Source organism: Miscanthus floridulus, chromosome 4 (genome assembly GCF_019320115.1).
Source record: "Miscanthus floridulus cultivar M001 chromosome 4, ASM1932011v1, whole genome shotgun sequence".
NCBI classification, from domain to species: Eukaryota; Viridiplantae; Streptophyta; class Magnoliopsida; order Poales; family Poaceae; genus Miscanthus; species Miscanthus floridulus.
In genome coordinates this window covers 59,027,837-59,040,350 of record NC_089583.1, presented here as the reverse complement: position 1 = coordinate 59,040,350, position 12,514 = coordinate 59,027,837, and the positions used below count along the sequence as shown (strand labels likewise).

General features: G+C 49.6%; 2 protein-coding genes across 2 annotated transcripts; one reads left to right on the top strand and one right to left on the bottom strand.

Annotated features, from left to right (window-relative positions):
• Window positions 1-6,129: 6,129 nt before the first annotated feature.
• LOC136548539 (UPF0481 protein At3g47200-like) lies at window positions 6,130-7,728 on the top strand. Its single transcript, XM_066540026.1, has one exon. The coding sequence runs from the start codon at window positions 6,130-6,132 to the stop codon at window positions 7,726-7,728; it is 1,599 nt and encodes a 532-aa protein (XP_066396123.1).
• A 1,859-nt stretch (window positions 7,729-9,587) lies between these two features.
• Window positions 9,588-9,983, bottom strand: LOC136548538 (uncharacterized). Its single transcript, XM_066540025.1, has one exon. It carries the CDS (start codon window positions 9,981-9,983, stop codon window positions 9,588-9,590), a length of 396 nt encoding a protein of 131 aa, XP_066396122.1.
• Between the last annotated feature and the right edge of the window lie 2,531 nt (window positions 9,984-12,514).

Genomic DNA, 12,514 nt, shown 5'->3' with positions numbered 1-12,514 from the left:
AATATAGATTCACCAAAACTCAGTGGAATTTGTTAGTTTAAACCCCTAAACCTTTGTCGGTGATTATATTCATGCCCTTATACATGTTACATTGACGCTTTATAATGTTCGTTAACTACCAGTCAACAGTGATACATGGATTAATTTGCTCATCAAAATTGTAAAAGAATCTACTCTACTCCTAACAAGAACTAATTATAGCATCACATACTTACAATGATCTTGACCACCATGTAATTAGCTAAGAATTTAAATGGGTTCATAGACACCAACCTTTTGGATGATAGATTCACCACAATTTGCTTGTATGCCTTACACAAAGTCTAATTAGAAAGTGCTCTCTAGAAGGGAGAAACAACTAGAATAAAAATCAAGCAATGTAGCCATCAAAACAATGGTAATTAAGCAACAAAATCAAAGGAGTGAATGCTTGTTATTAACCTTAAAGCAAAAAGATCAAGTCTATTCTTCAAAATCCAAGAGTTAGCTTAATGGTGAAGAGCAGCCGCAACAATGGAAGGAGGGGAAAATGCGTGGCTGTGTGCTTGGGATGGAAGAGAGGAGGGAGGAGAGAACGGCGGTAGCTTTTTGTACTGTCAGTTTATCACTATCGGTTTTTGGCTTGAACCTTGAACCGAGAGTGGTATCTCCACATCACTGTCAGTTCTTGGCTAGAACCGGCAGTGATGTGACCTAACCGACCACTCACTGTCAGTTACAGCCACAAACCGGCAGTGATGTGGACTTTCACTGTCGTTTTCACTGACCCCAAATCATTTTCTCATTTTCGAGCTCAGAACCGTGAATGTTTATCATTGCCAGTTCACCAAAATTTGGCACTGATAATGCTGGCAGTGATGTTCAATTCTATAGTAGTGTAAATGAGTTGTTTTGTATTATTATGATTCTCAAGTTTCAGATAAACACATATATTAGATTTGTGTGTTTTTATTTTGCCCAGCTCAAGCTCGTAAACGAGCGGAGCCGAGCTGGCCTTCTAGCTTGTTAAGATAACGAGGTGAGTCGAGCTAGCTCATTATCTTAACGAGCCATTATCTAGCCCTATATATATATGGACACAAGGGAGAGAGAGAAAGAGTTGAGAGCCATCGAAGTACTCTGTATTCTAATCTGTTTTCAAACTGACATAAACATAGTATAAATGAAGAGAGATGACGAAAGTTTCATGATAATCAAACTTGTCTACATTATTTTCAACACGTGGGTAAAAACAGGGACATGGTCACATAAAACCTCACTGAGACTAGCCTGAGGATTCATTTTTGGAAATAGTTTGACAGGGTTAAGTAAAAATTGCTCTCCGAAAGTGTTCAATTGAAAGAAAACATGTTCGCGTTGAACTTAAAACACGTTCGCGTTGAACCAGTACAGTACAATCATCATGATCACTTTTTATTGCTGTGCCTGAATATGATTGGGACGCAACTACTGGTATACCAAAGAAAAGTTCGTAGACGCGGCTAATGATATGTACTGCACGTTATGCAATCATTGACTACTAGGGCGTGCGGTACAACCGGTGCCAACAAGATACTGCTGCTTCTTCTGTCGTGTTCTTCAGTTGTTGGGACTGGCCACTGGGGATTAAAGTACCCCCGGGATCACGATTCCTTTGTGCTGTGCAACATGCCTAAAGATGGCAATGGGTCCCGATACCTGATACCCGACGGGTATTTGATCCATTAGGGGACGGGGATGGGATCATATCTTTACCCGCGGGCATCTAAATGGGAAAGAATCCATACCCGACGGGTATAGCGGGTACGGGAACGTTCCCTGTTTACCCGTCCCCGTTACTCGTTGGGGAACCCGACTATTTGAGCTGTCATGCGAGTATTAGGCCCAAAGAAACTCAACACAGGTATTTTGGTCCAAATCTAAATAGTCATATATATAGTTTGTGTGTTCTAGGAACCCTCGTTCAATTTTTCCTCATCATCTCCGTCAGCAGCACAAGCACGCCTGTCTCACGAGCGCTCGTGCCTCTCGCTTCCTCAGTTCGGTCTCTCTGTCACCTTTGCTCGTCCTCCTCGCAACCTCGCTCCTTCTCCTCGGCATCTCCGAGACTCCGACACTTATACCCGGGTGAAGAAGAAACGTCTCCGATTGCAAAGCTGCGACCCCAAGTGTCCTTATTTATCGGGTATACAGTACCCGTCGGGTATCTGTTACCCGAACGATACCCGACGGGTATGGGGATGGACAAGAATCTATACCCGAGACAGTTAATGGGGATGGGGACGGGATGAATTCTCTGTAGTGGGGAAGAGAACGTTCCGGCGATACCCGACGGGTATATCCCCGTTGCCATCCTTAAACATGCCAACTGCCGAGCAAGTTCACCGACGCAGCCAAGAATTTCCTTACATGCAGAGTCAATCATTGATTAGGATATGACAACTTTGAACCTTGGACTTTTCTACTACTGGAATCCACAAATTCCTTTCCCTAGGAAAAAATATAGAACACTGGAATGTTTGTTTTTCTAGAGTGATATTTCAAAATCGTAGAGCTCTTCCTGACAAAATGATAGTTTTCTAGGAACAAATGCTCCGGTAGGTAAGCATTGTGGTAGGTAGAAAAAGATAGTCATGCTCACGCGTCTAAATATTTTGTAGACCATAGAATTTTACTGCCGTCTCATCTTAAAATATTTAGGTGCCCTTTATTTCAAAGCAAATTTCACAACGTCATTCATTCTTCCCATCCTCTCTCCATCTCTTAGGCTTGTTTTATGGGTGGTTTTACACAGTTTTGCCGATTTTGTCATCCACCTGCGAACGAACTTGCTAGGGGCTTGTTCGTTTAATGCCAAACCCAAGGGGGCTGGAAGGGATTCAATACCCCTATAAGTCATAATCCTCCTCTATCCCCTTCAATCCTTCTATCTCAAGATCAAATGAACAGGGTCTAGATGTGTTTAGATTGGGTGGGTTCGGCGAGCTTTAGGGGTCACGAACGAAACTAAAGTATCAGGGTCCACGAGGCAAAAAGCATCATGACGCCTCGCCTCCCTTCATATCCTTATTGTGTTTCCATCCTCGCTCCTCGTCTACTCATTGCCGACAACGACCGCGCAACCACATATCCAGCTACTTGCCACCACCACGCCGCGCTGTGCCACCTCTACAACACTTGCACCAATGGCATGCTGCAACCATGGCTGATTCTAGAGCCAACAACTGGCATCTGTTGAAGCTCGTCTCCTTCGTGGTATGCTCCAAGTGCTCCAATTCTTGTTCGTGCAAGCTCCAAGTGCGCGTGGATCACGATGTGTAAGCTTGCGTACTTGGTCTGGCTGCTCTTCATGTCTTGCCCGCCGCATCCATGGTGAGTCGCCGCGTACATCCGTGTCGGAGGCGAAGATGTTTTTTTGCGGCAAAGAGGGATTTCAATTAACCAGATGAGGCGAAGATGTTGGTGGCGCCATCGCTGAAGATAGGCTGATCTAGGTGCCCGTCGGGCTTCGCACCAAGATGGGACTAGCAATGGCGGTAGCACTCTTCCTCCTATTGTAGGTTGGGGAGGAACAAGAGAGCGAGGAGTTCACAAGAGAAGGAAGAACCGATGATTTGTTTTCAGATGCTATATTGATCCATGCATCTAATGGGTCTAGCCTGTATCGACCCAAATCATGAAATTTGCTTCTAGGGTTTGGGTGGATCTAATACAGGTGGGTTGGGTGGATTTCTTAATCCATGCACAGGCCAACAATCTTAGGGCTCTCTCCTCTCTCTCGCTGATCCTGGTGAGGCCCTGGCTCTCTCTCTCTTCTCCTGCTCCTCAAATCTCGGTGTAGAGTCATTGATTGGTCTTTACGAAAAGTGGTAATGTAGTTGTTGGAGGTCTAGGAAGCTTGGCGGGAGTACACGTGACCGTAACACTGAGATGTAGATGTATATGTGGTATGTGGTGACACCTTCGATGCCTTCTACGACCACTTCGACATTATTGTCCGAAGTGTACTTGGACGATTCATCGATTTGTGGTTTGTGTCATCGGTTTGTTTGAATGCACTCGTATGGATATCAATCCATATGCGTTGGATAGATTTGGGTATATATAAAGTTAATTTAATTTCTACTACAATGTACTGATATGTGGATTCAACGGGGTGGAGCTACAAGCATTTATTGGGGTCAGCCGACCCAAGTGAAACTTACTAATCCTTCTATAATTATACCATAAGAGTGGTAAATATCTCCTTCAAAATACATAAGATTGCAAAAGAGACCCCGACGATATAAATTTCTAGCTTCACATGCAGGGAACTACTGCTGGAAAATGCTCTAGCGCTCTCAAGCCAGGAGCTGAGGCTAATGTTTGCATCGGCAAGAATTTGGAGAAGTGGGTGGACGGTCAGGACCCCCATACTACATTCTAAAATACATTTTTGGAACAAAAGCCGTACAATATTTTTTTTACCTAGTGCCTTTGCCTCAGAATAAACTCACGTTCTGGAGTTCAGCGAGCAAACCACGTACGACTGCTACTAAAAATATGGACGTTGCCCCTATAATCATTGTAGCAAACAGTCCACAATTTATTAAAAAAAACACGGCTGTGAAATGAGTGAACGGGAAACCTCCGGAGCTTCGGAGTCTTGACAGAGGGCCCTTTTCTTTTTCTGACACAAGTTGATTTGTTTTTGTTGGTACCATGAGCTGGTACATCAGTTTAGCTTAGAAATACTCCCTCAAGTCAAAAAAAAATTATAATTATGAAAACCTTGCCGGTCGAACTAGCTTAAGTTTAACTAAGTTTATAATAAATAATATTAGCATTGGTGTCTTCAAACAAATTTATTAAGAAAATATATTCTATAACTAATCTAATGGTACTTATATTATCTCATGAGTGTTAGCACTTTTTCATATAATTTTAGTCAAAGTTTAAATTATTTGACTCTTCAAAATGTGAGAACTGCATTTTTTTGTGGACGGAGGTAGTCCATTGCATTCTAACGTGTACCCCTCCATTCGTAAAAGAACGCAATTCTCGTTTTTCGAGAAGTCTAACGATTTAAAATTTGATCAAAATTATATAAGAATATACTAACATTTATGAGACAAAATAAGTCCCATTAAATCGATTATAAAGTATATGTTTGTAGTAAACCTAGTTTAAGACATGAATGTTACTCCCTCCGCTCCAAATTATCGCTACATCGAGTTTGCTACTCCCATAAATCATGTCTAGATACATAGTAAATTTGATGTATCAAAAAAGCATAGCAAAATTTGATGTATAAAAAAAAAAGTCAAAGTGATGTAATTTGGAATGAAGGGAGTATTACTATTTACTATAAACTCTGTTAAAATTAAACTAGTTTGATATGCACATGACTTGTAGTTGTATTCTTTTGCGCATGAAGTGAGTAAGTGGGTGTTTGGATTCAGTGACTAAAGTTTAGGAGGTGTCACATAGGGATATCGCATGGGGTGTTCGGATACTAATAAAAAAATAAATTACAGAATCCATAGGTAATCTGCGAGACAAATTTATTAAGCTCTATTAATCTGTCATTAACATATATTTACTGTAGCACCACATTGTCAAATCATAGACTAATTAGGCTTAAAAGATTCGCCTCGTAAATTAGTCGCAAACTGTACATTTAGTTTCGTAAATAGTCTATGGCCTCGTTCGCTGGTCTGAAACTTGGCTGAAACTGGAAAACACTGTTACAGAATTGTTGTGAGTAAAAAAAGAAGTCGAACCAGTCGAATATAGGGTAAGCCGAACATAGCCTATATTTAATACTCCATGCATATGTTTAAACATTTAATGAGATAATGATTAAAGTTTAGAAGGTGGAACCAAACAACCTCTAACTCTGGCAAGATAAAAAAAATAATTAGTATAATTGTTCTAACACGGAGGGAGTAGTCCAGCAGGCAGTAGCTACACGCGATTACGCGGTTTTAGGTGGATACACGGAAAGCATTAATTCCATCTTGTTCTTGACTTGACTCGGTGACGCTTGCGATTAAAACCAACCGTACCATTGGACCAGAGTCCATTGTGCGCTACGAGTCTACCAAACCCACCCTAGTAGCTAGCGACTAGCATACGCACACAGGCGAGGAGCATAGGATCCCGGCCGCAATGCCCAACTGGAGGGAGGAGATCAGGCTGAGAATCAGCCAGGAAGCTGAGGGAGTTCGCCGCAGCCCACCTCCATGCTTCCGAAGGTTCGATGCCTTTGGTAACCCAGACCACCCATCCATTTTCAAGCGTCGCCACAAGACGAGCGATGCTGCCGCCGTTGACGCCACCGCCGCCGCCTCATCGCTGTCGCTGCCCCAGCTTCGTAGCCCATCAAACCCGGCTGCTCCTCCACCGCCGGAACTCGGCAGCAGTGGCGCTGCCAACCGCGCGCCACAAGCTGGATGCTCCGCCGGCGGGCGGCTCCAGGCAACCACGGACGACGTGGGCACAGGCCGTGACATTGTTGTCGCAGCCGTGGGTCCGTACCAGCACCATCGCCGTACCCCGCCACTCATAACCCGCGCCAACAAGTGCGGCATCGTCATGTTCCTCGCCGACCGGTTCGGTCTTGATGCTGCTGATTTCCTTGGGTGGGCGCGGAACATGGACGCTCAAGCTCGCTGCTGCTATGAGCGGGACTCGTTCATCTTGAGCCCTGAGGAGATGGCCGAGATGCTGCTGCTCGACGGCTGCCTTCTGCTCTTCGCTGTGTTCCTTCTTAGTACGAACGTGTGCGAGGGCAAGCGGCCAGCGGAGCTGGCCCGAGACGAAGAGCACGGCAAAGAGTTCATCTACCTGTCGGCCGACATATCCTTGCACACCAAACAGACCAGGCTGGACCTGCTGATGCTGGACAACCAGATCCCCTTCTTTGTGCTCGCCGAGCTGCATCAAAGACTGAAGGGAACCTTGTTTCACAATATCAACCGCAGCATCCAAGAACTCGCCCTCTCTTGCTTCGACGACATCCACCCTGGCGGTGCACAACTAGCATCAGCAGCGAACGACCAGTTTCCACCAAAGGTCCATCACCTCCTGCACCTATTCCACTGGTCGCGCGTGCCCAGAGGTAAGCACAGGGTTGGGGTCTCATCCATCGTGCCCAAGGAACCAGAGCCTCATCTGCCATGCGCGACAGAGCTGAAGGAGTCACTCACTCGTCTCAAGAAGAAGGCGACGGACACGACAAGCCGCTGCTCCCTGGACATCTCCTTCCAGAGAGACACGCTGGGTATGCGCGCCGTGATGGCCATACCCCCGCTGTGCGTCCACAACTACAGCGACTGTGTTTTCCGCAGTCTCATCGCGTTCGAGCAGAACCATCTCCGATGCGGCCTGGGTGCCACGGCCTACTCCATTTGCATGGCCCGGCTGCTGCAGAGCGAGGCGGACGTCAAGCTGCTGAGGAAGAGGGGGATTCTCATGCACACGCAGAAGACCGACAAGGAGATCGTCGATTTCTTCAGGGGGCTCAGGGACGAGTACGGCGACACCTGCCTGCCTGACGATCTGCTCGACCTCTGCAAGGAAGTCGCGTCGCATCAGCAGAGCAGAGCCGCAAGGAAGGTGAGAAGGGTTGGGCGGCAGTGCTTTCCCAGGCAAACGGTCACCTTCTTTGTCATTGTCGGCACTATCATCTCCATTGCCACGCTAGTCAATACCATACACTCAATGTACAGGTATTATCACCCTTTCAAAGGAGTAAATCCATCTTAGGCCACCTAGTATAGACCTTTAGTATCTATAACTCGTGTTAATTAATTGTAAGGGAAATGGCATTATTATCACTTCAATTGTTTATCTATCCACATGACCTGCTCCTATATATGAGTTGCTAAGAGCAAAATAAATGTAGAATTTCCATCAATGTCAAGCAATCTCCGTTGAATTCAATAAGCACCGGTCATTAAAACCTGACTGGTAGTGCAGTGCAATATGCCAATCCCATGCTCCACTCCCATGCTTGAATACAACGATATGCCAAATTGTAACAAAACACGAAATAAAGTTGTTGGAGCTTGGATTGCTGCGTAGGTGGTATGTGTGTGAGGTGGACCAACGTGGTTTGAACGCCCGGCGGCGAGGTGGTGGCGCCGTGCTCAGCGCCGAGGGCTAGGAAACGAGAGAGAGCGAGAGCAATGTCGCCACGGAGCAAGAGAGAGATTAACTCTAACATCTGGCTAACCTTTTCATTAAACAAGTGTTCAGGCCTTATATGCAAATCCAAATACACTGCTAACAAACTCCTCAGAACACTCAAGTGATCTAACAAACCAAGGGATAGCTAACAACCCAACTAACGATCCTGAAATGTTGGCGCCGAGTTGCCGTGGTGATCGCGCCGAGCGCGCCTTCGCTCACCGTGCGCTGACCCCCTAGCCACGGCTGCGCTTCCTTCGATGATAGGTGTGGCCCACCATAACATCTCTCCTCCCTCGGGAAACAGCTCGTCCTCGAGCTGGAAGGAGGGGTGCGCGGCGCGGAACGCGTCGACTAGCTCCCAGGTGGCCTCAGACGCGGGCATGTTCGCCCACTGGACCAAGACGTGCTGGAGGGGATGCTAGTCCTGAAGAGGTGGAAGCGCCAGCAGACGTCGGAGGGGTGCCACGGAACGGCTTCAGCACGCCCACATGGAACACGTCGTGAATGCGGGCACCCTCAGGAAGCTGGAGGCGATAGGCCACCATGCCCATGTGGGGCCGCATATGGCCCGGCATACTTGGGGCCGAGCTTCCCGCGGGCACCGGCCACCAGGGACTAAACTAGACGATAAAGCAGCCGCAGCCACACCTAGTCCCCAATAGCGAACTCCAGAGTGCGATGATGTGAGTCGTAGTGCCAGCGAGCGTACTCCTGCGCCTGAAGCAGACGGGCGCGTACCTCCATGAGAAACTCATCACGGTTGGCCAGTAGGGAGTCAACGGTGTCGGTGCAGGCGCTGCCCGGCTGGTAAGGCAGCAGGGCCGGGGTGAGCGACCGTAGACCACGGTGAATGGCGACGGGCGAAGCGCGGAGTGGAACGAAGTATTATAGCAATACTCCGCCCAGGGAAGCCAGTCCAGCCAGTCACGTGGGCCATCGACGGTGATGGAGCGGAGGTACATGGCGATCGTCTTGTTCACCATCTCGGATTGGCCGTCAGTTTGAGGATGGAATGTCGTGCTCATGCGCTGCTGGACGCCGGCCAACTGGAAGAGGTCGCGCCACACGTGCCTGGTGAACATGGGGTTGTGGTCGCTGACGATCGAGTCGGGGAAGCCATGCAAGCGGATGACGTCATGGAAGAAGGCACATGCAACGGAGGACACCGTGTATGGGTAGCCCAACGGAATGATGTGGGCGTACTTTGAGAACCTGTCAACCACCGTGAGTATGACGCTCTTGCCGTGTACCTTGGGAAGAGCCTCGACGAAGTCCATAGATATATCGGACCAGACGCAGGAGGGCACCGATAGTGGATGGAGGAGGCCGGTGGGGTGCAACGCATGGTCTTGTTTTTGCTAGCAAGTGGCACATGTGTGGACATAGTCGCGGACGGTGCACCGATTGTGCTCGATGAAGAACTCGACGCGTAGTCATTGGAGCGCCTTCTGGACCCTCTCATGACCCGTTGTGTGGGCGAGATAGAGGATGTCAGGGAGGAGCGCCGATGTGCCTAGAACAAACACACGCCCATCGTGGAGGATCAGGCCGCCATGGACGTGCCAGGAGTCACCGTGGTCACCAGTGGCGACGGCGTCCCGGTGCGCTCGTAGATCATCGGAGGATGCGAGCTCCTGGCGCAGCTCGTTGAAGAGCTTGAAGGAGGGCACCGACAGCGCCAATAGGGCCAAGTCATCACCGTGATGACGCGATAGTGCGTCGGCGACCGTGTTGAGCCGACCGAGACGATACTCAACCCTGAAATCAAAACCAAATAGTTTGCTAATCCATTGGTGCTGCGGGATAGTGGACAGGCGCTGATCCAGCATGAACTTCAGCGTGTAGTGGTCGGTGCGCACGATGAAGGCGCATCCCTAGAGGTAGGGGAGCCAATGGTGGACAGCTTGGACGAGGGCGATGAGCTCGTGCTCGTATGTAGCAACCTTGAGATGGCGGGGGGCGATTGGCTTGCTGAAGAAGGCGAGCGGCCCAGTGCCTTGATGGAGGACGGCGCCGAAGCTAGAGCCTGACGCATCGTAGTCCACCATGAACTCCTTGCTGAAATCAGGAAGGTGTAGCATGGGAGCAGCGGATAGGGTGCTCTTGAGAGCCGTGAACGCCGTGTTGGCCGCCTCAGACCACTAGAATCCATCTTCTTTAGGAGTTGTGTCAATGGTTCGGGAATGGTGCCAAAGTCTTGAATGATGCGCCGGTAATAATTGGCCAAGCCGAGGAAACCACGTAGACCGTGAGCGGAACGTGGCTGTGGCAATGACTGCACTGCCTCCACCTTGGCCTCGTCCATGGTGACGCCCACTACTGAAATCACGTGCCCCAGGTACTAGACTAAGGAGGTGGCAAAGGCGCACTTGGACCACCTGATGTGCAGCTGGTGCCCACGGAGGACGTCGAGGACGGCGCGGAGTTGTTGTAGGTGCACGGTCTAGGAGGAGCTATAGATGAGGATGTCATCAAAGAAGACAAGGACACACCAACACAAGAACGGCTTGAGGATGAAGTTCATCGGCGCTTTGAATGTCGATGGTGCATTGGACAACATGAAGGGCATGAAAAGGAACTCAAAATGGCCATGGTGGGTGCGAAATGCCGTATTGGCCACATCATCGGGATGGATGCAAACCTGGTGGTACCCCGATTGGAGGTCCAGCTTTGTGAAATACCTTGCACCGTGGAGTTCGTCTAAGAGTTCCTCAACAACGGGAATGGGGAACTTGTCTTTCACCGACCGACTGGAACTAGACGTAGGGCACGTTGCCTAAACCAGTATAAACCCTATGTTATTGAGTGCTAGAACACATCCGATCATAATGCATGGCAAAACTACAAATATTTACTTGTTGGTCACTTTTCACACCTGATAGTTGGCACCGTCCGTGGGGAGGACGCCGTGCGTTCACACTTTTGGTCATCGGATGGCCCACCTTCCACCATCTTCAGCATGACGGGCTCAAGCGATACGATTCGCTTTGGCTCATTGGAGTTTCCCACGCTCCCACCTGTTGGGATGTGGTTTCCTCCTGTCTTCAAGCCTTCCTAGACTTTCCTCTTCGGAAGCCTAGACTTCATCGCCGACTAGCTCGGCGTACTTTGCCTCCACGAGGAGGCACTTGTCCCGACACCCATCGGAGGAGGAGCGCCCTCCATCGGCTCTGGGCCACCCAACGACATCAACAATGGGACACCTACGCTTCGCTCTGAGCCCACGCTGGGCTCAAACCCCATTGTGAGTAACGTACATATTGTTCTTTACTTGCTATTTATTATCTTCCGCCGACTCGTTGGAGGGACCCCGATGTCCCCTCCACAACTGCCATGCGACCGGTTCCCCTACGACCTCACGTCCCCCATGGACACGTACGCGCAGGGGCTCTGAAAGATACTGACGCCACCCCCCTCTCACATCCGAATTCGTGGGGATGGCAGGCTACGCTCCCGCCTCTTTCCACGACCTCATGGATGACGAGGTTGAGAGCGACGGCTCTAGCATCGGCGATGTGGCACTTGGCCACCCTCTGTCCTGGGAGTGCGCTATGGCAGATGCCTCAAGACAGCCACCAGTGGTAGCAGAATCTCTACAGACTCACACCCATTTAGACCCTCGTGCAGATGCTCGTGCGTAGGAGCACGACGAAGAGTTGCGGCAAAGGCGGTAGAGCCAACTGCCACCTACGCTAGCACACTCGGTGCAGCATGCCGTGCTAGGTCCAGTGCAACATCTTGGACGTAGGAAATGACCCCCCATAGTTCGCTCGGGCTGGCCAGAACATCGCTGCTACGGCAATGCTACTGCGTGGCCTTCCCGAGCCTATCGACCCCCAAGAGCAGGCGGTCCACCGAAACCTCCGGGCGCTGGTGGAAACTACCGCCGTTCAACAGGCAGAGAGCTCTGCGTCGCAATACCGACTCGTAGCCTCTTTCCCCATCGGGGGAATGGGGGCGCACCAGTCAACTCGCTCCATCCGCTCTCCACTATAGTCACCAGGCATGGAACAGGAGGCCACAACTGCACCATGGCCTAACCCGGTGCCTGCTCTGCACCGACTGCCTATGCGCGAACGGCTCAGGCCAAACCGTGACGCTCGTAGCATCATCAACAACCGACGTCAAGCCCGGCGTGATGATGATGTCCATCAAGGGGCGGTGAGAGCAGAAGGCACGGGGCCAGGCCAAACCATCGAGGGGGGTAGGGAAACGCACCCTAGGCATGGTCGCTGACCAGACGATCAGAGTCCTAGCCTGGACGGCCTAGGACCACTGGGCTTTTGGCCATCACATCCAGAGAGCACCGTTCCCACAACGCTTCTGACCACCCACCAACATCGCCAAATACACCGGGGAA

Bases quoted from the DNA above. Each gene is read 5' to 3' on its own strand.
- LOC136548539 (XM_066540026.1), top strand. From the start codon at position 6,130: ATGCCCAACTGGAGGGAGGAGATCAGGCTGAGAATCAGCCAGGAAGCT.
- LOC136548538 (XM_066540025.1), bottom strand. From the start codon at position 9,983: ATGCTGGATCAGCGCCTGTCCACTATCCCGCAGCACCAATGGATTAGC.